Here is a 25,291-nt window from a genome sequence, read left to right as displayed (position 1 = left end):
CGTTCCTCCGCCAGTGCCTGTCACCTGGCGGAATCTTCGTGTTAGCCATCACTCGATCGTGTCTTCATTCGCGTCCCCCTGACGCCTGGAGATCATCGTACCCAGCCCAAGCTATAAAACTTTGCGCAGAGCGTGCAGATGTGGTTCGCGGGGTGACTTGGGTCATCGGAGTGCACGAGGGCCTCGGCATCATGTTCGCTGGAACTCATTGTGATGTTGCGCAAAGGTGTTGTCGAAGGGTGAAGTTTGGTGGATTTTCTGGAGCCCAATGACGCGACTTGCGATCGCGACTACCCCACGTGGTCCGCGCTAGTGTGCATCCCACCATAGTCAGGCACAACGCAGACATCAATCTAGGTAGGTCATACAAAACTCAAGGACATGGTTGAAAGAGTGTCTGTGCCTATTAATTGCCAAACAGAAAACAAGGCTGTCTCATATTGAGAGACGATAGCCTGAGGTATCATCGATGTCCAACGCTCATACCACTACCAGTCCTCCAGGAAAGTCGCTTGACTTGGGTATCATATCTAGTTTGTGGTCGTGTTCTGCGCCAAAGGAGAAGGCTCATGTTCCTTCTTCTTATCCAAATGAAGTACTTCCTTGACCTTGTCGCCCAGTCCCTTGCGATCGGGAGATTGGCTGTGGCCGCCGTGCTTCTCCTTGTATACGTTTCCGGCTCCACCTCGCTACAGTAATGTCAGTCGAGTTTGATGTTACTCATATAACATGACGTACGCCGGTGTGGAACTCGTCTTGCGCGTTGCGCTGATTGATCTCAGGAACCATGTCTATTGAGCGACGACCTTCGTCAGACTGCGGCCCAACGCGAGGTGACTTTCCAATGTTGCCAGCTCCCCCACGGCCAGTGGAGAAATCTCCATCGAGAGATTCGCCTTGAACGCCCTCGCGAACCATGCCTCCATCAGTGTAGACGTTGGTGTCGGGGCCAATGTTGCCGGCGCCTACGTCAGCGATCAGCTTTTCCTGTTGTTGCATATTGTAGTATCATGCATGGCATACCTCCACGGCCAGTTGAGTGAATTGGGGTAGTAGTCATTCTGATGGTTTAGCTTGCGCAATGATTGTGAAAACAAATGTTGTCTTGTTGAGATGACAAAGAATTGGTGTCAAGGATGTAGGATATGCTAGGGTGGTCGAACGGCAGGGCGAAGCGCGTTTTCAGGCTCTTATATTTGCTCCTCCAGTCCTACAAGCAGGCCATCTCAGAGTGACGCAATGACGCAATCGCATCTCCAGGTGCTCTAATCGATTGGCGACGCGGGATGGAAGTAGTTTCCGAGTTGAAAACAGGCGCCAACAGGCTCATGGCTGCTAGTCGTCCAACTAAGACGTCGAGCCAAGGAAAGATGCGAGCATGAGGCACAAATTTCGATGGTTTTGACTCTTCTCACCGTCCCGTGGGTGTGGTTTATGCGATGGCGTGAGGTGATCTTCAATGTTCGCGCGATAAGGCCGGGTGGATTGATTCGCCCAGCGACTGACTAAGCGGGCTGTATCCCACTGCTCGACCTAGTGATTGCATTCTCACATGTCATCGCCGACATGGACACGGCTTGCTCGGAGGTCGGTGGAAGCTTTGGCGAGAGATGCGCTGCACGAGGATTGCTGGGATCTGTAGTCTTGGAGCTCTTGCCACCCCTAACGCAGGGGCAGGCGACGTGTGGTTCATCAGACTACGTCGGTACACAGATCTAGCATAGAACACACAGAAACCGCCTTTTGGCTTGTTACCCTGCACCTAAAGTTTTGATGTCCCAATCTCACATAATCGGATGATGGTTTTGATTTGGGCATGCCTTTTGGGCGAATATTGAATTACGATTATGCGGTACGAAGCGCTCTAATAATGTTGTTTATACAAAGATTGAGAATCAATAAAGGGGTATCATCATATCGAGCATCTGATACTTCAAGATCTAAGGCCTTGCTCATCACTCGGCCTGGCTTGACCTTCCTCCGCGTTTCTAGCTTGCACCTTGTCTTGGTCTGCATGCTTGGCCGGATCGAAGACATAGATTGGGAACTCGAGGAAGATGGTTCTCTTTAGAATGACGGGCAGCTTGGCGTATAGCTGTGGCGGGAAAGGGATGAGAATGCTCGTTCGGTGGAGGTATTGCTCGTACTCGGGCCATCGGTTGCCTTTCTCGTATCTCTTCTTTGCGCCAGGTCGTTCCTGCAGCGTAAGACCGGATACGAACATGAGTAGCAGAGTCAGGAAGAATGGACCGAGAATGGACGCGTACAGGGCGTCATATGCACCGCCCGAGACGTAGTTGTTTGCAGCCGGGGATACAGCGATCGTGAAGATACCTGTCATAATCAGTTTCGGTCCAAAGAAGTTCAATGAGCAACACCTACCGAATTGGATGAGCATCTCGCCGAAGTAATTCGGGTGGCGCGTCCAAGCAAAGAACCCGACGTTGCAGACTGCGCCGTCGCTACCGTGAGCAGTACGGAACCTGTACTTCTGAACGTCGGAAACACTTTCCATGATGAAACCGATTGACCACAGGATGATGCCAGCGATATCACAACCTGTTCCAAAGTCTGGCTGATTGAATCGAGTGACTTTTGGCGAGTTCAGAATAGTGACCGGCATAGATACAGTCCAGACCCAGAACATTTGACTGTAACCCATCAGTAATGACACCCAGCTTACGTCTGTAGTTACTCACAACACCCAGAATCCGAGGAACGACCAGAACTTGTCCCTCTTATCGTCGAAACGATCATCTTTGCCAGTCTTGAGAATCCTGAAAAGAAGAAAGCCGCTCAACCTTGCCGCCCACAGCATGATAAACAGCGATACCACAATGTTGCGCGCATCGCCGCGGTTCTCGCTGCACGAAAGCGTGATAATCGCAAGAAGGATGAAGTTGGTGCCGCCGGCAAAATCAGTAAGTTTGTCGAATTTGAACGAGAAGGCGATCGCAAAGCCGATCAGCTGGTATGCAACAGTGACGAGGAAGGTGATGGCAAGATAATAGTCATCGAGGACGTGTATGGCGGCCATGATGACCTCTGGACGATCTGTTGTTGTGTGCGCGAACCTTGACAGCAGAGTTGCGCCTACATATACAGAAGCCTAGAGCTTACAGCTACGTCGCTACGTACGGAAGCCGAACGTTCCACGCTGCGCTGGCAAAATTTGGCCGACTCCGACGAGCGAGAATCGTATTCTTTGCGATGTAAGTTGGCCCCAGGGGCTGGCAAGCGTCAGGCCCAGGGTAATGACGCACGTCATCGGTCGCCAAGCCACGATTACTAGGCACGACTTTCTCCCGCGATCACCAGCCCTACGCACATGCTTCACAGCACAACGCGACTTCGCAGCTTCGCGATTGATAAGCCTTTTCTATCGCACGGCACTTGGGCGGAAATAGATCGGTAATGGAAGATCGATTTCGTTCATGCACGAGCGGAAGGAAGAAAACGCCATGTTCCACAGAGTGAAACGCCTCCGGTGTGAACCCCATCGCCTCGCGCACATCGCGTGTCAGACTACACCACCATAGCGGCTGGCCAGACGATCGTGAAGCTTGACTGCCACCAAAATCGCTTTTCGCGGGCCTGTCGATCATGGATCGCGCGTTACTGGCCTGGAACAAACCTTGATGACTAGGCTGACCCGACAATGCCATCACCGGCTGCACTACTGCGCGCTGGGACTCCATTTGAGGAACACCGTTCCGACCCTTGAGACGCACCTGAACACTGTTCGAGTAGCCGCGAAGGCTCGAAACCAGCACCACACGGTTAGAAACATGCTGAGCGGGGCTGACATGTCGGACCCGTTAAGTAGGATAGTTTTCGCCTCAGTCATGAACCTTTGAACGGTTTGGCACGCTCTCGCACTATCGGAAGCTTACATTCGTCTGCATCCGGACTATCTGTTTCCATTGTGTGTCCACACGTTTCCGTTCCATCTTCAACTCTTCGGTCTTTCTGCTGTGCAGGTACTGAGAGGTTCTGCATGTCTGTGACATCGCCTTCGATTCTACTCCAGCTGGACTGTTGATGTACTAATTACTAATTCTCTTTTCTATTGTTTCCGGTTCTCACTTCATCAAGGATTCCACAATGACTAGAACTCGATCGTTCTGGGTACCAGCCCTGCTGCTCATGAGTGCAGTACGTATGCCATTTGCTTGTAGGGACTCTTCACTGACTGCGTTTAGAAGGTCACTCAGGCAGTACTTGATCTTCACAACACTCACATACGAACCGAAGTCTCGGGCAGACGTATCGACAACTTGGTATCGGGACTCGACTGGCAACGGCGGGATACAGAAGCACTCAACGTACCTGCTGCCGAGCAAGCCAGTACACTGGACAATGGAAACATCGCCGCCAGGCTTGCACAGAACGGCCTGGACGCAAACGCCTTGTTGAATGGGCTCGCGCAAGGCCAAGGACAAGGCCAAAGGAGTGGCAACGGAGACATCAACACGAATGATGTCGGTGGAGACCTCGCAAACCAGATCGCCGGTGGGGGCTCCACGAGCGTTGACGACATCCTCATTGGGCTTAATGGGCAAAAGCAGAGTCCATCAACAAACCAGACTAGCAACCCGCAGCCGCAGGGCCAGAGTGGTGCGCAAGGAACGTCACAGGGTGCCAACCAAGAACCAGCAGGTGACATCAAGTCGAGCGACATTGCTGGAGATCTTGCAAACCAGCTGGCCCCCAAACCCGGTTCAAGTCAGAGTGGCAGCGCCGATATTGCTGGGGATCTAGCGAATCAACTCGCACCAAATGGACAAGGCCAACTACCATCCCAGTCTGGAGCATCACAAAATGGTAGTAACTTTCAAACTATTCAAATAGTTCAGACTATCGTCACTCAACCCAATGGCCAGGAGATCGCAGCAACGCTTGTCGAAGCACCGCCGCAGGGAGCGGCCGAAGCGACACCTCCCGCTGGAGAAGCGCCAGCAGCAGCCTCGCCAGCAGCAGCCTCGCCAGCAGCAGCCTCGCCAGCAGCCCCAGCTGAAGCGACATCAGCATCATTACCAGCAGCTGGAGAAGCCACTGCCATATCGTCATCAACCGCCGCAAAGGCACCAGCTGAAGCATCTGCTTCAGCACCGGCGGAGGCAGAGGCACCAACTACGTCGTCTTCAGCTAAAGGGGAAGCGCCGGCAGAAGCAGCACCCGCATCTTCACTAGCGAAGGGAGAAGCATCAGCTTCGTCATCCGCTGCCGGAGAAGCCTCAGCTACATCGTCGAAAGCTGCGGCCGAGGCACCAGAGGCAGCCACTGCATCAGCATCATCTGCCGCCGTTGAGAAGCCAGCAGAGGCTCCCGCTTCGTCCAAGGCGGTAAAGACAGTTTTCCCCGCTGGAAAGTCAGCTCTGCCAAAAGTGACCCCTATTCCCTGGACGAATGCGCCTTCCCAGATGGGAGGTATGGCTGCTGGAAACTCAAGCAGCATGGGTGCTAAGGGGGCTGCTATGCCCGCTGCTGAGCCTATGCAGACAGCCAGTCTAGTGGAAAGCAAGAACTCTACTGTACGTTGTTGAGTTATGTTGCATTCTGTACATCGCTAACGCTACGGCAGGGTTCGGCAGCCGCCATGGCACCTGCAGCTGCTGTGACTGTATCGGCCGGATTAGAGCCCGCAGCTGGCGCTCAAGGTGCTTCAAATTCCACTTCCGCCAGTACTGCAACGATCGACTCGGCCAAGCTTACGGCCGGAGGTCTTGCTGCAACGACAACAACTGCAGTAGGCATGGCAGTCACAGTCAAAGCCGATGGAAACAGTACTGCTGGAGTTGCCAGCGCTTCTGGTGGAGGTGGAGCAGCAGCCGCGGTTACTGTTGTCGCCGGCTCAGGATCTGGAACGAACAGCACTGCATCCTCGGGTGGAGCAGCAGCCGCGGTCACTGTTGTCGCAGGCGGAGGAAGCAATGGGACTGCCGCCGGCCTCGCTGGAGCTACAACCACCTCAAAAGCTGCGGCTGCAGTCACCGTCGTCGCAGGATCTGGTGGTGCAGCCGCTGCTACAGCAGCTTCTCAATGCAACTGCGCTTGTATGTGTCCGGCTGGATCTTTCCCCATGTCCGCACCGCAGGCGCAGCCCTTCCAACTAGGATCCATGAGCAGCGCGCCAACAATGAGTCAAAGTACCATGCAGACTGTCGTGGGCAGTGCGGTAACTGTTGAGGCCGGAGGTTCACCACCCCCTGGAGCACAGCAGGCTGCTTCGACAAGCTCAAGCAGCACCGTAGCTATCGACTCGGCTACACTGACTCGGCCTGGCCTTGTCGCAGGGACTACGACGAGTGCGGCTGGAGCGGGTGTAACTATGATGGCTAGCGGATCTGCTTCTGCTTCTGCTTCTTCGGCCGCTGCAACATCATCATCTGCAAGTGTAACACCATCTGTCGAGGTATCGCTTGCATCAGCGACTTCTTCCTCTCCTTCTCTAAAAGCAACAACAAGCGCGCAGGCTCAGAGCCAAGTCGCAGCCGGTGCGCCTGCACCTACGCCCGTTGAAGAGCCTCTGCCTTTCGATATCAGCACTGTTGCGCTACAGAGTCGAGTCACGGTAAATCTCGGACGGAGGTTGGTAAAGCCGACGCCGGAGGTTCAGGCAGCGATGTGGTGGTGGTAGATGTCTCATTTTTGACAACATACAGATGTCTATGCTTTGTTAGTTTCTATGTTATATAGTTGATTGTAGCAGTTGAGCATTGAGTGTTCCTGCGAGGTAGTAATGTTGAGAGAATACAAAGGTGTGGGTATGATCTTTCTTGTGCATTGCTGCTCGTGTCTATGGGTATCATCTGCCGTCTGTCTGAATAGAGTCAAAACACTCCTTCCTCAGGATTCTGTCACTTCTCCAGCCCCCTCCTGTACTTTTGCCTTCTTGTTCTTGGCTTGCTGGCGTTTCGAGATTGGCTTTTCCGCCTTGGTCTCGTGCAGGGGAGTGCCCTCTAAGCTCTCGCCTGGCCGCTTGCCGTTCTGGTTCTTGTTTGCTTTCCCCTTCGGATCTTGCTTGTCCTTGCCCTTAGCCACAGAGCTTTGCGCTGGCTTCTCTCCACCATAGACGATATCTATGATACCCTTGAAGCTCTGGCGCTTCAATCGTGCATACTCTACTACACTCCTAGGCTCCTTTGTCAGACCGTCTTTGCCTCTCTCTGTACCGAGTCCCCAGACAGAAGCCAGGTTGATGACATCACTGGGTGCGCGTATGCCTAGCACGCTCTTCGCTTCCGAACTAAAGATGATGCCCCGACCACGGGTCACGCGTATGAGCTGTGTCGCATTGCTAATCAGGTTGCGCTTTGCGGCGGGATCGCTCGACATGATACCCTGGCTGTAGCATATTTCGATCTTAATACCACGGGATATAGCTGTCCCCAGCGTAGGGAACTTGAAGTGGGACTCGAATCGCCGGGTCAGGTCGAGCGAAATTATGTCTACGTCCAGACTCTGACATGCTTGCTGAAGGGTGCGGTCGTCTGTGGGTCGCGCGGCTACGAGGTCATATTGCTGTTGGAGTTGTGGTATGCGGAAGTTGGAGGCCGAGTCGGTAAGGAAGATGTTGCATCGTCGTAGAATGCGCATGCGTGGAGGGACCGGGAAGGGGAGTTTTGTGGGTACAGGCGAACTCTGGTTGAGCAGCGCATTAGCGATTGAAAAGAGGAAGGTGAAAGGGTCGCAGTTTCCTCGACGTACTATATCAGTCGGCAGTTTCCCCGAATACGTGTGCGTGAGAGCAACGACGTCGTATCCTACTGCACCGCGTCAGTCTACCGCCGGCGCATTCAACTACAACTCGAAGAGCTCACATTCGTCGAGGAAAGCTACTGTGCGCTGCAGCTCGCGCGTCGCGTCCGTCCAGGGAACATTCAGGTCGTGAAACATGGCTGCACTAGCTAGAATGACTACTGCAGAGGTGGAAGGAGAAATGCGGCAGCGCAAGCTAAATAATTGTAAGTGAGATAGAAGGGATCGTCATCAGCACCTGGGCCCGCCTGCCGGAAAAGCTTGGCCCTTGCCTGGTACTAGTCTAACGCCCACAAGCCATCCTCCACCACCAACACGAGCAGCCAGAGCTCACCACCGCCGACACCCAGGCACCCCCGCCCAACCACGAGGCCCATCGCGACTGCCGTGACGGCCCTTTGTCGCGCCTTCCTCCATACCCGCTCCTTGCGCTCGCTGTCCTTGGTGCGCTTGCAGGCCTTGCCCTCTTCTCCCAGGGTCCCGACGTCCTCCGCTTCTTCACCCCACTATACGACCCCTCGCTCGATACAACAGTCCCTTGGCGCAGAGATCTCAGTACAGACCTCGAACAACGCGCAGAGTACAATTCCACAGATCTCCCGAAGAACTGCTTTGTTACCCGAATGGCGTTGAACAACAGCAGCGGGGCTACAAGCCTCGCTCGCGTCTACGCCGATGTCAACGCGAACATGCCTCGGTCGTACTGGGACTACGACTCGGTGAACATCTCCTGGGGCGTGCTCGAGAACTATGAGGTCGTCCGCAAGATTGGCCGCGGAAAGTACTCGGAGGTCTTTGAGGGCATCAACGTGGTTAACTACCAGAAATGCGTCATCAAGGTCCTCAAGCCTGTCAAGAAGAAGAAGATAAAGCGTGAGATCAAGATCCTGCAGAATCTGTCGGGTGGCCCCAACATCGTCTCGCTGTTGGACGTGGTGCGCGACAACCAGGTTAGTGACGGCTCCGACTGGATTGGCGACTGGGTACTGAGGCCCAACCGCTGCCGCGTGCTTGAGAGGAAAGCTGACCAGCGATCAACAGAGCAAAACACCCTCGCTGATATTCGAATACGTCAACAATACCGACTTCAGGAGTCTGTACCCCAAGTTCCAGGACTACGACGTGCGATACTACATTTTCGAGCTGCTCAAGGCCCTCGACTACTGCCACAGCAAAGGCATCATGCATCGTGATGTCAAGCCTCATAACGTTATGATCGATCATGAGAAGCGGAAGGTAGGCACATCCTATCAGAGCAGAGGAGCACAGCTAACGAGTACTAGTTGCGCCTAATCGACTGGGGTCTAGCGGAATTCTACCATGCAGGAACCGAATACAACGTCCGTGTGGCGTCACGTTACTTCAAGGGCCCCGAGCTACTAGTCGATTTCCAAGAGTACGACTACTCGCTTGATATGTGGTCGCTGGGTGCCATGTTCGCCTCAATGATCTTCAGGCGGGAACCATTCTTCCACGGCAACAGCAACTCGGATCAGCTTGTCAAGATTGCCAAGGTGCTTGGAACGGAGGACCTGTTCGACTATCTCGACAAGTACGACATTGAGCTAGACGCCCAGTACGACGACATACTTAGTCGGTATCCCAAGAAGCCGTGGCACTCGTTCATCAATGCCGAGAACCAGCGCTTTGTCAGCAACGATGCGATTGACTTCCTCGACAAACTGCTGCGATACGATCACCAGGTACGTTCTGTCATATGTAAAGCTGCGGTGTCAATGACTAACATGTATCAGGACCGACTGACTGCCCAAGAGGCTATGCAACATCCTTACTTTGCGCCCGTCCGACAGGCTGCGCAGCAAAACAGCACCGCGGCATGATTGAGATACCCATTCACGTAATTAGACTTTATGTAATAGCATAAAAGTTACAGCAACGAAATACTCTCCAATCCATCTGTTGCAAGTTTTCTTGGCTGGAGACACAACTGAGGTGCCGGCGTATAAGAACAAGGCGCAAATCACGGAGCGGCAGTGCATAGGGCAAGGTGCTAGGTATCGTTCTTGTATAAGCGATGGGGAGCGCAATGGTACATCGCAGGCGCATGGGAGCAAACGAAGCTCAACAAGTACTCGGCTCAATGCATATTGGGGTGTTGGTGGACGCTCGTTCTTGCTAGAAGTGTCTTATGCTCACGGTAGTCAATGATGAATCTTTTTGTGACACAACTATCTCTTGACTCGACTTGTGCACCTCAGCTGGTGTTTGGCTTTTCATCACATATGAATCATCGTCGGGCATTCCCGATGTGAGATCGGAGAGCTCCTATCGTCTGGCAATGACTGTGTCCCGTCATGACTGTGTTGTATGCAGTCATCGAGCGCGAGCATGGCTCAATGGTTCGTCGTCGTAGGCGGGGTCCGTCCGAGCTCGAGGATGTGGGGTGACGCAGGCCGGACTTGGACGACTCACACCCAGGCACTTTTTTGTTAATGTTGCCCCGCACCGCGCCCACTACACTGCGCGCCGCCTGCAGACGAAACCTCGATTCTCAAAATCTTGCCAGACGTCCATTGCAATTGAGACGGCCAATCCGTAGCCTATCGCGAACCTACCCCCCGCTTCACGCTGAGCGCGTGCTCACCCACAAACACCACTACTCGACCGCAACCATGGCGCTCAACGCGTCCTCCCACAACTCGACCGGCGAGAAGACGACGCCAAACACTGCGCCGCCGCCCGAGCTCAGCGCAGACGTCAAGAAAGACATCCTTGGCGCTGCTGAGAACGAGGCTACCGGCCAACATGCGCCCGGCCGTGAGAACGACAAGGGCGTAGAGAAGAAGGAGAAGTCCGCCAAGGAACTCGAGAAGGAGCGCAAGAAGGCCGAGAAGGACGCAAAGTTCAAGGCAAAGAAGGCTGCCGCCGCCGGTGCCTCCAAGGATGCCGCCGCTCCAGCCAAAGAGAAGAAGAAGAAGGGCAAGGAGGAGGAGCAACTACCAGAATACGTCGAAGAGACACCCAAAGGCGAGAAGAAGAGGCTGAGGCCACTGGACGACGTATACACAAAGGCATACATACCCAAGGTCGTCGAGTCGGCATGGGATGCATGGTGGGATTCCCAGGGCTTCTTCAAGCCTCAGTTCGCCGAGAACGGAGATGTCAAGGGACCCGGACACTTTGTCATTCCCATCCCGCCACCCAACGTCACCGGAAAGCTACATTGCGGACACGCGCTCGCTACTAGTCTCCAGGATGTCCTCATACGGTGGCATAGGATGAGGGGGTACACCACCCTGTACCTGCCCGGTTGCGACCACGCTGGTATCGCTACACAGTCCGTTGTTGAGAAGATGCTCAAGCGGAGAGAGAACAAGACGCGATACGATCTCGGCCGCCAAAAGTTCCTTGAGCGGACCATGGAGTGGAAGGAGGAGTACCACCAACATCTCACCAACACTCTGCGCAGAATGGGCGGATCGTTCGATTGGACACGCGAGGCCTTCACCATGGATGAGAACTGCTCCAAGGCTGTTACGGAAACCTTCGTGCGCCTGCATGAGGATGGATTGATCTACCGCAGTAACAGATTGGTCAACTGGTGTACGGCTCTCAACACGGCGCTTAGTACACTTGAGGTCGACAACAAGGATCTGGCTGGACCTACCAAGCTTTCTGTACCTGGGTACGAGAGGATGGTTGAGTTCGGTGTCCTTACTCACTTCAAGTACGCAATCGAAGGTACTGACCAGTTCATCGAGATCGCTACCACACGTCCCGAGACTATGCTCGGTGACTCTGGTATCGCTGTCCACCCCAAGGACGACCGTTACAAGGATCTCGTCGGAAAGAAAGCCCGTCACCCCTTCATCGACCGTCTCATGCCTATCGTCGCTGACGACTATGTCGACCCTGAGTTTGGTACCGGAGCTGTGAAGCTCACTCCAGCGCACGACCCCAACGATTTCAACCTCGGAAAGAAGCACGGTCTTGAGTTCATCAATATCTTGAACGACAACGGAACTATGAACAAGAACGCTGGTCAATTTGAAGGTGCCAAGCGTTTCGATGTTCGTTACACCGTCGTTGATGCGTTGAAGAAGGCGGATCTTTTCGTAAAGACGGAGCCCAACCCCATGAAGGTCCCCATCTGCTCAAGATCTGGCGACGTCATCGAACCTATCATGAAGCCCCAATGGTGGATGAAGATGGACAGCCTGGCCAAGCCCGCTATTGAAGCCGTGGAGAAGGGCGATATCAAGATCAGGCCCGCCACTTCCGAGAAGGTTTACATGCACTGGATGAACAACATTCAAGATTGGTGCTTGTCTCGACAGCTGTGGTGGGGTCACCAGATTCCCGCATACTTTGTCGAGATCGAAGGTCAGGCTGGTGACCGAAGTGAGGACGAGCTCTGGATCACCGGCCGGACAGAAGAGGAGGCGCGGGCCAAGGCGGAGAAGAAGTTCCCCGGTAAGAAGTTCACGCTGTCACGGGACGAGGATGTACTTGACACATGGTTCTCTTCCGGTCTGTGGCCCTTCTCCACCCTCGGCTGGCCCAACCAGACTGCCGACTTGGAGAAGCTATTCCCTACATCTGTTCTCGAGACCGGATGGGATATTCTCTTCTTCTGGGTTGCTAGGATGATCTTCCTCTCGCTATATCTCACCGGCAAGGTTCCGTTCAAGGAGGTCTACTGTCATTCGCTCATCCGTGACTCTGATGGCAGGAAGATGTCCAAGTCGCTGGGTAACGTTGTAGACCCTGTTGACATCATGGATGGTATCACTCTGCAGAAGCTACATGACCAGCTTCGTGCGGGTAATCTTGATCCCAAGGAGCTGACCAAGGCGGAGAAGTACCAGAAGACAGCCTTCCCTCAGGGTATCCCCGAGTGCGGTGCTGATGCGTTGCGCATGGCCCTTGTTGGGTACACCACAGGAGGAGGTGACATCTCGTTCGATGTTAACGTGAGTGCTCCCATATAATGATGTGGATTATTATATATACTGACTATGTGTTCAGGTCATCCACGGATACCGAAGGTTCTGTAACAAGATCTACCAGGCCACAAAGTACGTCATTGGACGTCTGGGAGACAACTTCACACCACGAGAGAAGGTCACAAAGGGAGGCTCAGAGTCACTACCTGAGCGATACATCCTGCATCAGCTCAACGTCGCTTCCAAGAAGATCAACGACCACTTGGAGGCACGCGAGTTCAGTCTGGCTACCCAGGCTGCCTACAAGTACTTCTACGTCTACCTCTGCGACACCTACATCGAGAACAGCAAGGCCATTTTCGACGAAGGCAGCGAAGAGCAGAAGGAAAGCGCGAAACAGACGCTCTACACCGCCATCGAGGGAGGGCTGAACATGATCCACCCCTTCATGCCCTTCCTCACCGAAGAGCTATGGCAGCGTCTCCCCCGCCGCCAAGGCGACTCCACCCCCTCCATCACCATTGCGCCCTTCCCCCAATACAAGTCAGAGTTCGAAGACGAGACCGCGAACGCCGAATACGAGCTCCTCGTCGACAGCGCAAAGGGCCTCCGTTCCCTGACTGCCGAATACGCCATCAAGGAAGGCGCATCCACCTACATCAAGTCCCTGGACGACTCTACCCACGCCACCCTCTCAACACCCACCTCCCTCCCCTCCATCCGCTCTCTCGCCGGCAAAACCGTCGCAGACATCAAAATCCTCTCTCCCACCGACTCCATCCCCTCCGGCTGCGCCGTCTACACAATCGGCACCGCCGCGACCGCGTATCTCGACGTCAAGGGCCGCATCGAGCTCGACAAGGAGATTACCAAGGCTCAAGACCGCCTTGTTAAAGCCAACGAGACGATTACGCGCCAGAAGAAGATCATGGATGATGAGTGGGAGCAGAAGGTCAGTGATGCGGTCAAGGAGCAGGAGAAGGAGAAGCTGAGGACGGCGGAGTTGGAGGCGAGGAATTGGGAGGCGAGTATTGAGCAGTTCCAGAAGATGAAGATTGAGTAGATGTGTGGCTTGTTGGAGAGGAGGATGATGTGATTTCGATGGAGATGTATTAGCATAGAAACGATCTCTACGACGTAAAGTAAAAGTGCCAATGGATGAATGCAGATCCGTGTTTTGAACAAATTGGAATGTTGTACATTGGCTGCACTGTATCTTCGTGGAACCACACATAATCTCACCCTTCTGGCCTCTTCGCTTTCCCACTTCATTTTCTCCCATCTTACAGTGGTGCACCCCTATCGTAACACGGACCTCTGAATGAACCCGATAGGTATACACGTGAAGAAACGAACGACTCGAATCCAAACCCATGGTATGTTCCTCCCTTCGTCTCCACCCTTCGTCTCCTCTCCTCATCTCCCCATCTACGAAACAGCCTTAACCTCCAAAGCGCCATTAGCACTCTCCTTAACCATCTGCGCATCTCCACCCGCACCCGCACTACTCTCATTCTTAACCATAGTAGGCATACTGACGCTCCTACCCTCACCAAGCACCTCAGGCCTCCACCTAACCAGCAATTTCTGCGCACTAGGTTTCGCCCTCTCATTCTCCGTCCACATCTCAGCCAGAATATCGACAACGATCTTACGAACAGGCGGACGGAACATATAAAGGTAGTGGAGTGTGTTACACGCCAAGTCGATGCGCTCGGGGTCTTCGGCCATCTTCTTGAGGCGCACCAGGATGCTGTAGTCGATGGCAGGTATCTCGGAGAGGAAGCGGATGATGATTTTGTCGGTGTGTTCGATGTAGGGTAGAATGCCGTCAATGAGGCGAAGGGCGCAGCGGTGGTAGTTCCCTGGTGGCTTCGGCGATGTGTGGTGGTTGGAGGAACCGTTTGTAGCGGTGTCTTCGGCGGACTCGGCGAGGACCATGTCGTTGTACCATTCTTCGTTGAGCCATGAGATGGCGACGTCGATGCGAGACTTCCAGTTGTACAGTATGTACTGATACAGGCCATCTCTTACCGCATCGCTGATGTGCATATTGCCCTTGGCGTTCTTAACGGCGTATTCATCTTTGATGCCTTCTTCCGGGTCGTCTAGGCCAGCGCTGGCTCGTGTAGCTAGCCGAGAGAGTATAGTGACCCAGGCGTCTCTGTTGTAATCGGTGGCCGCAAGTCGGTTGAAGCCGCCTTTAGCGACTTTGCTCTTCTGTGTCTCATCTACACTGCTCAGCATGCCGAAGGCTCGATGTACGGTCATGTCACCGTACTTCTGGACATCCTGTTCTGATAACGGAGGTGCTTCGGGCAGCTTGTAGGGTGCTAACGCGGTTGACGGTCCGCCTTGTGAGGAGAAGGGATTCGAGGGGATGCCATCGAGCTTGTTGATGAGTTGTTCAGCGTCTTCGGGCTCGAAGTCGGGCTCGTATTCTTCTTCGTCTTCTGCGGCGGCGGTCGGTGGGGGCTGTACAGGGCGACTGGGTGCGGTCTGTTTGAGTGTCTGATAACGAGCGCGGACGGCCTAGATGGTGTTAGCACGGCCATGACTGATACCTCCAATAAAGCCCGAACCGTGTAGGCCAACGTGAGTATGAATTGGACAGGGAACATCACATACGTTGATAGCTTGTTCAAGCTTCTGTGGGTTCACCGACTGCAGAACAGGCACGACTATCCTCAGCAATTGCTCGGGATCCCTGAAGTTTTGTACATCAAAGTTCGCAGTGCTGCCCTCAGCGTTCAGTGTGTATAGTTGTCGCCAACTCACTTCACCAGGCGGTAGCGGCTGGACGGATGGAGTGCGACTTGGAGGCTCAGCAACCAGCCGTTGCCTCTTTGCCGGGTCAAGACCATCAGTAGGCTCAACCGGCGCTGGACGTTTACGGTTAGATTCATCGAACACTTCAATCCGTGTACGATGCATGCGTTCGAGGAACTGCTGTATCCGTCCGTTGATGGGGTTATCTGGGGAGTTTCTACGTTTATGAGCATCAGCAGTACTATCATTCAGTAAGGCAGACATACCTCTTTATGATGTTCACAAGCAGTGCCCTTGTTGTGCGCTCAATCGACTTCATGATGACCTTGTTCTTGGGCGTCATGGGCGAATTGGCGAGCTTGAGAGGGTTGAAGTTGAAGACACCGTTTAAGATCTTATTTGCAACATTTGGGCGGCGGTGAATTAACATGCCCAAGCTGTTGAGTGTCGCAGTCACAAGCAAGCCGTCACTAGTCTCTGTTAGAGGCATCCCAACAGTCTGCGACTGTCTATCTAACCTGTGATCTCCGTGTATGATATCCAGCAACCTGTCCAACAGCCCGTGTCCTTCAGCCTCGAGGCTCGCGTAGGGTATGAGGGGGTGGTCGCGGGATACGAGGGAGAGGGAGATGTCGTTCGGGTCGGCGCGCTGCGAGGGATCAGATGGCTGTCTATACATTGGGTAGAGTGTGGTATTTACCCTAGGGTCCGTAACGCCTGGTGTCTGTACCAGGACGACTTGCTGGAGGAACTTGACGCAACATATCCGCACACCGGGCGCAGCTGCATCCATTCGTCGCAAGATGTTGGACTTGATGCCGGCCATGAGCTGCCATTTCTGGGCATCGCTGGCGTCGGAGACACTGACACATGCAAGTATAAGAACGTGTTCGCTGGATTGCAATCATAGGCATCTGGCAAGGGGACTTCAAGATGCGCATGGCATATTTGACATGGGGACTTCTATCTGATGCCTGGGATGTCACTTACATGTGTCTGTAAACGAGCGGGTACACGCTGGCAGCCGCCTGAATGGCGCTCTTGATGACGCTCTTGTCTTCAACATTGTCGAGGTAGGCTTTCAGGGTAGCCAACACAGAGGGCGCGCTGTTCTGCTTGACGTCTTGGGGCCATGTTGGCGACGCAAAAGCCTCGGCTAGAAAGTCGGCACCCCAGCGCTGTATCTCGATGCTCTGGTCTTCACTGTAGCCGATGATGGGAAGCACGCCCGGTATGATGGTAGGATAGTATCTACCGTCGCCTAACGCGAGCGACCGGGCGGACTCCATCTGCTGTATCGTTTGCGAACTCATGGCGATGGCTGATGGCGAGTGCACACGAGACGAGCTTTGTTTCTTCGAAAGGGTGAAGACAAGTGACGCTGCCTCACGCGCGCACGGCAGTCAGACTAAGAACGCGACAAAGCCCGGTATCCGACGTCAAGGGCGCTCCCATTCCCAGCAAAGCTAATAATCAAAGAGGCGTAGAGAGCGTGGAGAAGCGAAGGGGGGTTGCGCGACTGGTGTTGTTGACTACAGCTGCGGGTGAGGTGAGTGACGCGGAGTGTTCGCGGCAGTGCCATGATGATCTACGCCTGGCCGCCAAGGCCGCCTAGCGTGGTGGAAGTTCACCACCGCGGCGAGACATTGGCGATTCCCCGCAAAGCAGTGAGAGTCTCAGCACGCCAACATGGGATAGTAAGTGGCATTGCGCATGTACATCGAGGGTGTATGCTAACGTCGACAGCAAACCCTTCCGCTCGACCTACTACGACGACCGCATGCGGGCATCGCCGGCCCTGCTGCGAACCCGCGCGCCGTACCTGATCAAAAACACCATCACCGGCTTCGCTATCTGCACCCTGGTTGTTGGCATCTGTATGGTACACGCCTTCTCTGCCTAGAGCATCGACTAATTGCACATAGACACATACACCATCAATGCCATCTCACAGGACGAGTTCGAGGATGTCATCGTACCGGACAAGCCTCTAGACCGAACCGCACAGCCACTGGGCACCACCCAAGCACTCCAGCAGGCAGTCGAAGCGCGCAAGTAGCGAAATACACGACTTTGTATATTGGTGTATAAGAATATGGGCATTGGGCTGGCGCTATAGGTTCATTCAGGGAATACCACTTTTTAACCATCTGATCTTGTTCGGCCCACAGAGTTGTCTTGAACTGGTTTGGTATTCGTCGCAGTCATTCGCAGCGATCAGGTCACTGGCCGTGTTTTGTGCCTTTCACATGCACTTGCCCCTCTCTACCTAATGCTCACGACTCATAGATTTATGGTTGCGTTCAATGGGTGCGCCTTGGCTCTGGATCCTTTTCATACCCTGGGCCGTCTCCCACGATCACTGTCGCCTGACCTTGGCGAACTCAAAGTTTGGTATACCGCCATGTGGATCTGGTTCAGCCAACAGTAGGTGCTCCATACAACGCCAATTTACGTATGATGTATTCGCAGCCTACGAGCCTCATGGTTTCAGTCATCGCATAGTGCAGCGTGACCATCTAAAGGTGGCAGCGTAAAGAGCGGTAGCATCCATAAATTAGCTGTGCGCCTGGAAATTTCTTCTGTATGACTTTCCTCAGACACATATAAGACTTCCTCTGTCTATCTTACATCCCATCGCTAGCTATGGCTTCTCTTACCACCACCAACGCCGACCTTGCTCGGCTGAGCGCGAGCACCGACAGCAGCACTACCATCGACGAAGCCGATTTGAAGGCCTCCACCCGCGTCCAACGAAAAGACAAGTCGTCTGTTAGGCGCTGGTTCAGCTTTGTTCGTAAAATTGTCTCCCCCCAAAACACACGAAAGCAGTCAGAGTGTTCGACATGCGGGAAGAAATCCGAGGAGTCTCTCGTCCAAGTCTCCCCTCCCAGAGCATCATCCACCATCGCCATCGCTCCCTCCAGTACTTATGAGGAAGGCATCGAAGGCACAACGAAGGTGGACCCGACTGCCTTCCTGAGGCCTGTTGCGCGGTCCACATCTGTACCCGCATCCCTTCGTCGCTCGGCTCCCGCCCCTGCCTTCGCAAGTTCTTATCTCGAGGCAATCTCTGAAGAACCAACATACTCGTCGACACATCCATCAGAAATCGCCGAAACCGTCAAAGTCGTCGACTCCACGCCACCCAAGCCGGCAAAGGCCAAACGCAGTCACGGCCCCCGCAAGCCAATCATGATTACCCCCGACCTGATCAAGAAAATCGAGAGGGACAACAAGAAACGCCAGGGACCGCAAGTTCGACGGGCTGAGGTGAAGAAGAATAGCAGGGGCGCTGTTGCCTCGGCGTCTGGTGCGAAGGGTGTTCGTGCCAACCCGATGAGGTGGTCGCAAGACTAAGGGAAGGACGAGGGTCATCGGGAAGGGTGATATCAGGGTATTAGCCCCATATGGGCTTAGGAAATGCGCATACTCAAAGTCAACGCGAAGGTGTGACGTAGGAATGTTTCCTGCATCTTGCTTCGCTAGCACACAGCAATACTTGCGAGAAGCTTCGCATTACCTCTTTGTTTCATACATCGTTTAGAATCAATACGCGATATCTTCGAACACATCGCACTTCACTCGCAAGACCTATAATCTTCATACACGCGCAGTCGTTTGAGACCCTGGTATATGCTAACAGTCGCTTCAAAATCCCCCAGGTGCTAGGCACGAACTCGAATTTTTCCAGCCATACAGATAATATCCAACACTTTGTGCGCGACCTTTGCTGACTACAACGTTGATTTCCATGGTAGAAAGCTTTGCAATACCACACCCGGGCGACTACAACGGCGCCCAACTCTTTCGTCGGCTCCACATCCCACATTTGTCAGCTCCAACCTATCCATTCAGCGCATCCCTATTGTGTAATGCTTGGACGACATACCTCTCCTCTAGGCTGATGCAAAAACTTCTGGTCACCATATAGCCCCCAGACTGGTTCTCCGTTCTTTAAGAGTAATGAACCAAACAAATCACAGGCACAGTCATGGCTTTTCGAGTTAAAACCCCACATGCTTTTTACATGATGACTCCCTCAACTCTAGCATTTCTATAAAGCCCATCCAATCCATTCAACAATCCTCCCATCATCTCTTACATCCCCGAGGTCACCCACACAAACAACCACAAAAATGGCACCAAAACAAGCACCCACCTTCCCTTCATCTTCCAACAAACCAATTCCAAGCCCGCGCTCACATTGCGCCTGGGAAATCAAAGTACGACAAGTCCGTGAGAACTCCCCCGTCTCCCCCTCCCTCCTCTTCGCCACGCCAATCCGCTCCTTCACTATTGCACCGAAGCGGAAACGTTCGTCGAGCAAAGACGAAGACAACGTCAAAAACGAAGACAAAGAAGAAGACAAACAGGGACAGAGACGTGTTGCCAAAGTCGCAAAAAGGGAGGAGATACCAGACACAGCGTACGATGCCGATGACGAGGATGAGTACAACACTGAAGGGATATCTCTGCCGATCAGGATAACCTATCTTTACCCCTGGTATAGAGATGCGGAGGGGCAAAGCCAGCTCCAAGCATGTTGGTATTCTGCAGTACCTCCACAAGAAAACCGAGAGAGCAAGGAGGTGCCTTGGTATTACCAGGCCTCTCCTTTTCTTCAGGATTATTGGGATCCCCAGCACCGTTTTCTTTTTGAGAGGCAATGGAGAACGACTTATGCAATGTATAAGACGGGTGAAGCGGATGTGGAGATTAGTGTTGGAAGACGGAAGAAGTATAAGGCGGGAGAGGGGTGGGCAGTGGCAGAAAAGAACTTGAGTCTCGAAATTAGGGATAGAGGATTGCCGAGTTTGGCAGAGGAATAGCGTTGAGTTGCATGGCGGTTTGATTGAGGATGTTAGGCAGCTACTAGAGAATTCGTCGGAATAGGGATACCATTACCACACCATACCAGCAGCTAACTGACTAATCTCTAAACCATCTCCTGATTTCCTACCCTCTGCTTCTCTACACCATCTACCGTGCCCTCCCTGCCCTCCTTTTCTCCCTTAACTCTAAACCCCACACCAGGCACCCTGCTTCTCAGCGCCAGACTACTACAAACCACAGACACACTACTCAACGCCATCGCCAAACTGGCCCAGACAGGATCAAGTCTGATATGCTTCCTCCCCGTGTCCTCCATCGCCATACCGCCTTCCATGCCAACACCGTTATGGTGCATGTCCATCTGTTTGCCTCCGGTGGTGATGGGGAACAAGACGCCTGCGGCGATGGGCATGGCGACGAGGTTGTAGATGAGCGCCCAGCCGAAATTGAAGTATACGCGACGGAAGACGACGCGGGAGAGATCGAGAAGGGTGAGGATAGTTGTTAGGCGGGAGTTGATGAGGATGAAGGAGGAAGATGAGAGGGCAATGTCAGAACCAGAGCCGATTGCTATGCTGAGGTCGGCGGTGGAGAGAGCGGGTGCGTCGTTGATGCCGTCGCCTACCATGGCAACAGTTGCGCGTTTCTGCTTCTTCTGCCTGCGAGATAGAAAGGGGATGTTGAATACAGATTTGTGCGGCTTGGTGAGGGTCTGCTGGAGGTACTTAATCTTCTCGGCTTTCTGGTCTGGGAGGACACCAGCAATGATGTTGGAAGCTGGGATGCCGACTTGCGCGCCTACAGCATTGGCTGTAGTTGGGTTGTCACCAGAAAGCATCCAGACGTCTATGCCGCGTGACTGTAGGGCTGATATGACGCCTGGTGCCTCGGGGCGGAGCGGATCCGCGATAGAGAAGGTACATGCGAGTCGCCAGGATGACGTAGGTTGAATTTCAGTGACGGCGAGTGACAGGGCTTCCGACGTGTTGGATGGCTCGGACTGCTCTGCCACACTTTGCTCACCAGTTCGTGGTAGAAACAAGGCGACTAGAGCGACCGAATCTCCCTGCGACTTCCACTTCTGCAGTGATGATGCATCGTCGGCGAGGATAGGGACGTTATGGTCAGCCATGAAGCTTTCATTACCAATAATCGCCACGATTTCTTGTCCATCGACCCTGAAAGTACCCTTGAGACCCTTGCCAGGCACCTCATCAACGTTGACTGCTGTAGGTGTGTTGTGGGCCTCCTTGTTACAGAAGGAGACTAGCGCTCGAGCGATAGGATGGCTGCTGTTCTCTTCCAATGCCTTGACAATGCCCAACACAAGTGCAGCGTTCTGGTCGTTGGAAAATTTGTGATTCGTTACTGCTGGATCGCCACCCTGTGTCAAGGTGCCAGTCTTGTCGAAGACGATGCAGTCGAGTGAGCTAGCTTCTTGGAAAGCTTCACCACCACCCCGGACAAGAATACCGTGTTTGGCAGCTAGTCCACCTCCCACGAAGAGCGCAGTGGGCGCGGCTAGTCCGATACCGCAAGGACAAGCGATGACAAAGACGGCAATGGCAAAGCGAAGAGACCAAAGCTCCCAGCCGCCAGCAGATTCATTCTTCCAATCGCTCGGTATCGCACCAGTAGTACCGAGGATGAGCCAGACAAGCCAGGTGACGATGGCAACGGCGATGACAAAAGGTACAAAATGCGAAGTGATAGTATCAGCGACGCGTTCGACCGGTGCGCGACGTGACTGCCCTTCACGCACGGCATGGATTATCTGATCCAACATGGAAGTACCCGATACTGTCGTAACCTTGATCTTGACGGGTGAACCTTTATTCACTGTACCGGAGAACACAGTATCACCCTCGGTCTTCTTGACCGGACGCGACTCGCCAGTCAAGCTAGACTCATCGAAGTTAGTGCTGCCTTCGATAATGTCTCCATCAAACGGTGGCGAAGTGCCATTGTGGACTCGAACGACATCACCGACCTCGAGAAGATCTGTCGCGATCTTGGTGTCGCCCTTTTCTGCGTCGACAAGAACAGCCTCGTTAGGTCGAAGCTTTCCAAGCGAGGTGACAGCATCGCCAGTCTTGGCTTTGCTATAAGCTTCCAAGAAACGGCCGATGAGTAGGAACATCGTCAGGAAGACTACTGCATCGAAGTAAGAGTCGTTCATGGAACCAGAAGACTTCTTCGTGGCAGCCAAGATGAGCTCTACGATTGATGCCAGGTATGCGATTGTGGTACCGAGTGAGATGAGCATGTTCATGCTGCCGAAACGGGTAAAGCGGTGCAGATAAGGGGTCCGGCTTCCTGGTCGCCACATTGATCTCAGCTCTTTCAGTGCACGCCGATGGAATGTGTCAGCGGCGAGGAAGTAGATAGGCGTAGCGAGGAAGAATAGTGCCCAGCTTAGTCGAGTGACGTTGCCGGCCCACATCTTGCCCATGAGGTATTTGCGTATGGGGTCTTTGGAGCTAATCAAGCTCATGAAAACGATGCCAAGGACGAACGTCGGAATCGCGATGATGATGCATAGGATGAGGCGGAACAAGATACGTTTCCGCTCTTCCGCATGCATCTCGCGGGCGCGCTCTTCCAGGGTCGGAGGGTGAAAGACCGAAGGCTGGAACGCTGGGTTGAGGCTCTTGATGGTCGAAAAGATCTTTCGGATCGTGAAACGAGGAGGGTCCGGTACATATCTGATATACAGAATGGGTTGCTCGAGCGATAGTGGTGGAGAGTCGATTACAAAACTGCGCTCGTTCTCAAGCGCTTCTTGTAATCCTCGGGTAATGTTGTCTGGGCAGTGATGGCAGAACATACCATCTATGCGAATCGCGACAGAACGCTCGATGGTGTCGATCACTGTGGCCCCGTCTTGAATAACTTGATCGAGAGTGGCAGTGTATCCTACGTCCTCGATACTTTCCTTGATCTCTGGCAGGTGTTCCTTGCCTCTGAAGATGATGGTCGCACTGTTCGAGATAAGATTGATATCGACCTTCTCAATCCAGTTGAGGGGTCGTAGCGCTTGGTTGACGTTTCCAACACAGGCGGAGCATGTCAGACCTCCGAGAGAATATGTTGCGCGCCACCGCTCGCTCTGTTGCTTCGACGCGGCTACAGCTCCGGGCGATATGGTCTGCACCTCCTCGAGCTTCTCCACTGCGACATCGAACCCACAATCTTCGATCGTCTCGACAAGCTCCTCGCACTTCGTTTTGCCACTGAAGACTATCACTCCGCTGTTAGTCAAGAGATTGACATTGACTGACTGAACCCATGGCTGTTCCTGGACTGCGTGCGTGATGGCAGAGACGCATGAGCTGCACGTCATGCCGGTAATAGACAGCGTTGCTTTGTAGACTTGTGGGGTCGCAGGTGAGTCAACAGCAACGAAGGTCTCGGATAAAGGCGACTTTGGTTCGGGCGACGAGAAGCCATCGGAGCTACCTCTGGGTGAAGTCGTGACGATAGGCGCAGGCTTGAATCGCAGCAACTCGTCGCCGTGCAAGCTGACCCCACCACCTTCTCTCTTGCACTGCTCGCACTGAGCTAGGTGAGTTTCTTTCTTCTTCATGTCGTCGTGTGAGTCTTCAAGGTCGGCAGCAGGATGTAGCCAGTGATTCACGGCGCGTTCAAAGCTAGTGTGCCACTCCTTGCTCTTACCCTCGGGGTTCTTAACCTCGATCGGACTCCGGACAGCCTTGGTGTCTTGAAACACGCTGTGTATCTCGAATCCCGCAGCCTCTAGCGAGACGATGATGTCGTCAAGGTTGAGAGAAGCGGCGTGGCGTACAACCACTGAATGTGAAACGATGGAGACGAATACGTCTTGTGGCGGCGGTGAGAGCGCGGTGAGAGAGGCTTGGATACCGTCCACACATGACGGGCAGTGGAGATTAGAAATAAAGCATGTCGTCGTTGTGGTGCCGTTCACCGCAGGATCGCGCAATCTGGGTAACGGCGCAGCGGGAGACATGGTGACTGGTTCGCGTTCGGGGTGACCTTGGCTGTGTAATATCGACAATGTCGGTACTCCTCAATCAATCGGGTGGATGACTCTCTTGCTCAGGCGATGATTGATAGATGTCAGTGGGCGCCGGTTCCGGGGTAGTAGCCAACGGCTGTCGTCGCGCAATAAAAGCAATCAAGGAAGCGACTGGGCGTGGACGAAGGAAGGAACGTTCAAGGAAACACAACACGATACTGGAACCCTCAGATATAAGTGAAACCCGAATTTTCGAGCCTTTTCTGCGAAATGTGTCATTGCTACCTACATTTCTGATTCATCGTCCAAAAGCGTGACAGTGGCGGCCGCACAAGTCGCGCAGTCGCCACGAGCGAGGTTGAGTGGGTCTCCGCACAAACTGCGCAGTGGCAGCCCACCCGTCTGACTCGCCGGGCCGCATCGTTGGCAAATAAACCCTTGCGCAAACATGTGCATGCAGAATTGCGTGTAGATGGAGTGTCATTCAAGGACCTTTTCTTTGTCCGCATGCTTGCTTGGCTTATGCCGCACTGGCGTCAGCGGATCTGCAGCCACGTGAAAACAAGCTTCTCGCTTGCCCCGGATTCGTCCACCTTTGGCTCCCGATATGCATATGTCTTCATCTAGATATATGGATAGCAATCTGGAAATACCGACAGCCCTATGCAGTGTATCACGCGGAAGGGCGGCATCGTGATTGCGGAGGACCAATACCGGTACGGGCCATCTAGAAGGAGAGCTGTGCGTCTTGCGAAATTATTTCCCAAGCGGGTTGTACTCTAATCGGCGTGTGTAGGCAAGCGCAAAGACTCTGCGAGCGAGTGGGTCTTCATCTGAACTCCGGCCGTGTTAACAGCAGTTCAGAATCTGAAGATACCGCGCTAGAAGCGCGATGTTCCGCAGGCGCGTCTCTTGATCTCCAAATCCTAGGCACAAAATTCCCAGAATATGATCAGTTCAAAAAGACAGTCACTCAAAAAGCACGATGGGTCGTGTAATTCTCAGCAAGACTTTGTCAGCA

The 25,291-nt window shown here is 53.6% G+C and overlaps 10 protein-coding genes across 10 annotated transcripts; 6 read left to right on the top strand and 4 right to left on the bottom strand.

Moving 5' to 3' along the window:
• Positions 1-530: 530 nt before the first annotated feature.
• On the bottom strand, positions 531-999 carry J4E85_008877 (uncharacterized protein; the record flags this gene model as incomplete). The annotated part of the gene is made up of 2 exons (XM_051473101.1): positions 531-689; positions 739-999. 2 exons carry the CDS (start codon positions 997-999, stop codon positions 531-533), a joined length of 420 nt encoding a protein of 139 aa, XP_051323321.1.
• A 934-nt stretch (positions 1,000-1,933) lies between these two features.
• J4E85_008876 (uncharacterized protein) lies at positions 1,934-3,037 on the bottom strand (the record flags this gene model as incomplete). The annotated part of the gene is made up of 3 exons (XM_051473100.1): positions 1,934-2,334; positions 2,383-2,651; positions 2,700-3,037. 3 exons carry the CDS (start codon positions 3,035-3,037, stop codon positions 1,934-1,936), a joined length of 1,008 nt encoding a protein of 335 aa, XP_051323320.1.
• Positions 3,038-4,146: 1,109 nt separating this feature from the next.
• Positions 4,147-6,189, top strand: J4E85_008875 (uncharacterized protein; the record flags this gene model as incomplete). The annotated part of the gene is made up of 4 exons (XM_051473099.1): positions 4,147-4,155; positions 4,203-5,534; positions 5,585-6,056; positions 6,161-6,189. 4 exons carry the CDS (start codon positions 4,147-4,149, stop codon positions 6,187-6,189), a joined length of 1,842 nt encoding a protein of 613 aa, XP_051323319.1.
• A 1,726-nt stretch (positions 6,190-7,915) lies between these two features.
• On the top strand, positions 7,916-9,602 carry J4E85_008874 (uncharacterized protein; the record flags this gene model as incomplete). Its single annotated transcript, XM_051473098.1, has 5 exons — positions 7,916-7,967; positions 8,059-8,744; positions 8,803-8,997; positions 9,045-9,464; positions 9,516-9,602. 5 exons carry the CDS (start codon positions 7,916-7,918, stop codon positions 9,600-9,602), a joined length of 1,440 nt encoding a protein of 479 aa, XP_051323318.1.
• A 792-nt stretch (positions 9,603-10,394) lies between these two features.
• On the top strand, positions 10,395-13,731 carry J4E85_008873 (uncharacterized protein; the record flags this gene model as incomplete). Its single annotated transcript, XM_051473097.1, has 2 exons — positions 10,395-12,695; positions 12,751-13,731. The coding sequence occupies 2 exons, from the start codon at positions 10,395-10,397 to the stop codon at positions 13,729-13,731; spliced, it is 3,282 nt and encodes a 1,093-aa protein (XP_051323317.1).
• Positions 13,732-14,096: 365 nt separating this feature from the next.
• Positions 14,097-16,750, bottom strand: J4E85_008872 (uncharacterized protein; the record flags this gene model as incomplete). Its single annotated transcript, XM_051473096.1, has 6 exons — positions 14,097-15,200; positions 15,297-15,654; positions 15,704-15,907; positions 15,956-16,086; positions 16,138-16,300; positions 16,428-16,750. 6 exons carry the CDS (start codon positions 16,748-16,750, stop codon positions 14,097-14,099), a joined length of 2,283 nt encoding a protein of 760 aa, XP_051323316.1.
• A 467-nt stretch (positions 16,751-17,217) lies between these two features.
• On the top strand, positions 17,218-17,496 carry J4E85_008871 (uncharacterized protein; the record flags this gene model as incomplete). Its single annotated transcript, XM_051473095.1, has 2 exons — positions 17,218-17,314; positions 17,363-17,496. The coding sequence occupies 2 exons, from the start codon at positions 17,218-17,220 to the stop codon at positions 17,494-17,496; spliced, it is 231 nt and encodes a 76-aa protein (XP_051323315.1).
• A 587-nt stretch (positions 17,497-18,083) lies between these two features.
• On the top strand, positions 18,084-18,797 carry J4E85_008870 (uncharacterized protein; the record flags this gene model as incomplete). The annotated part of the gene is made up of 1 exon (XM_051473094.1): positions 18,084-18,797. The coding sequence occupies one exon, from the start codon at positions 18,084-18,086 to the stop codon at positions 18,795-18,797; it is 714 nt and encodes a 237-aa protein (XP_051323314.1).
• A 779-nt stretch (positions 18,798-19,576) lies between these two features.
• Positions 19,577-19,950, top strand: J4E85_008869 (uncharacterized protein; the record flags this gene model as incomplete). Its single annotated transcript, XM_051473093.1, is given in 2 exon segments — positions 19,577-19,890; positions 19,905-19,950. 2 exon segments carry the CDS (start codon positions 19,577-19,579, stop codon positions 19,948-19,950), a joined length of 360 nt encoding a protein of 119 aa, XP_051323313.1.
• Positions 19,951-20,376: 426 nt separating this feature from the next.
• J4E85_008868 (uncharacterized protein) lies at positions 20,377-24,261 on the bottom strand (the record flags this gene model as incomplete). The annotated part of the gene is made up of 2 exons (XM_051473092.1): positions 20,377-23,078; positions 23,103-24,261. The coding sequence occupies 2 exons, from the start codon at positions 24,259-24,261 to the stop codon at positions 20,377-20,379; spliced, it is 3,861 nt and encodes a 1,286-aa protein (XP_051323312.1).
• Positions 24,262-25,291: the final 1,030 nt, after the last annotated feature.

The sequence above is a fragment of the Alternaria conjuncta genome (genome assembly GCF_024043145.1).
Source record: "Alternaria conjuncta strain BMP 0040 chromosome Unknown scaffold_14, whole genome shotgun sequence".
Taxonomy (NCBI): Eukaryota; Fungi; Ascomycota; class Dothideomycetes; order Pleosporales; family Pleosporaceae; genus Alternaria; species Alternaria conjuncta.
Note: the sequence above shows the minus strand (reverse complement) of the source record. Positions and strands in the feature narration are given on the sequence as shown.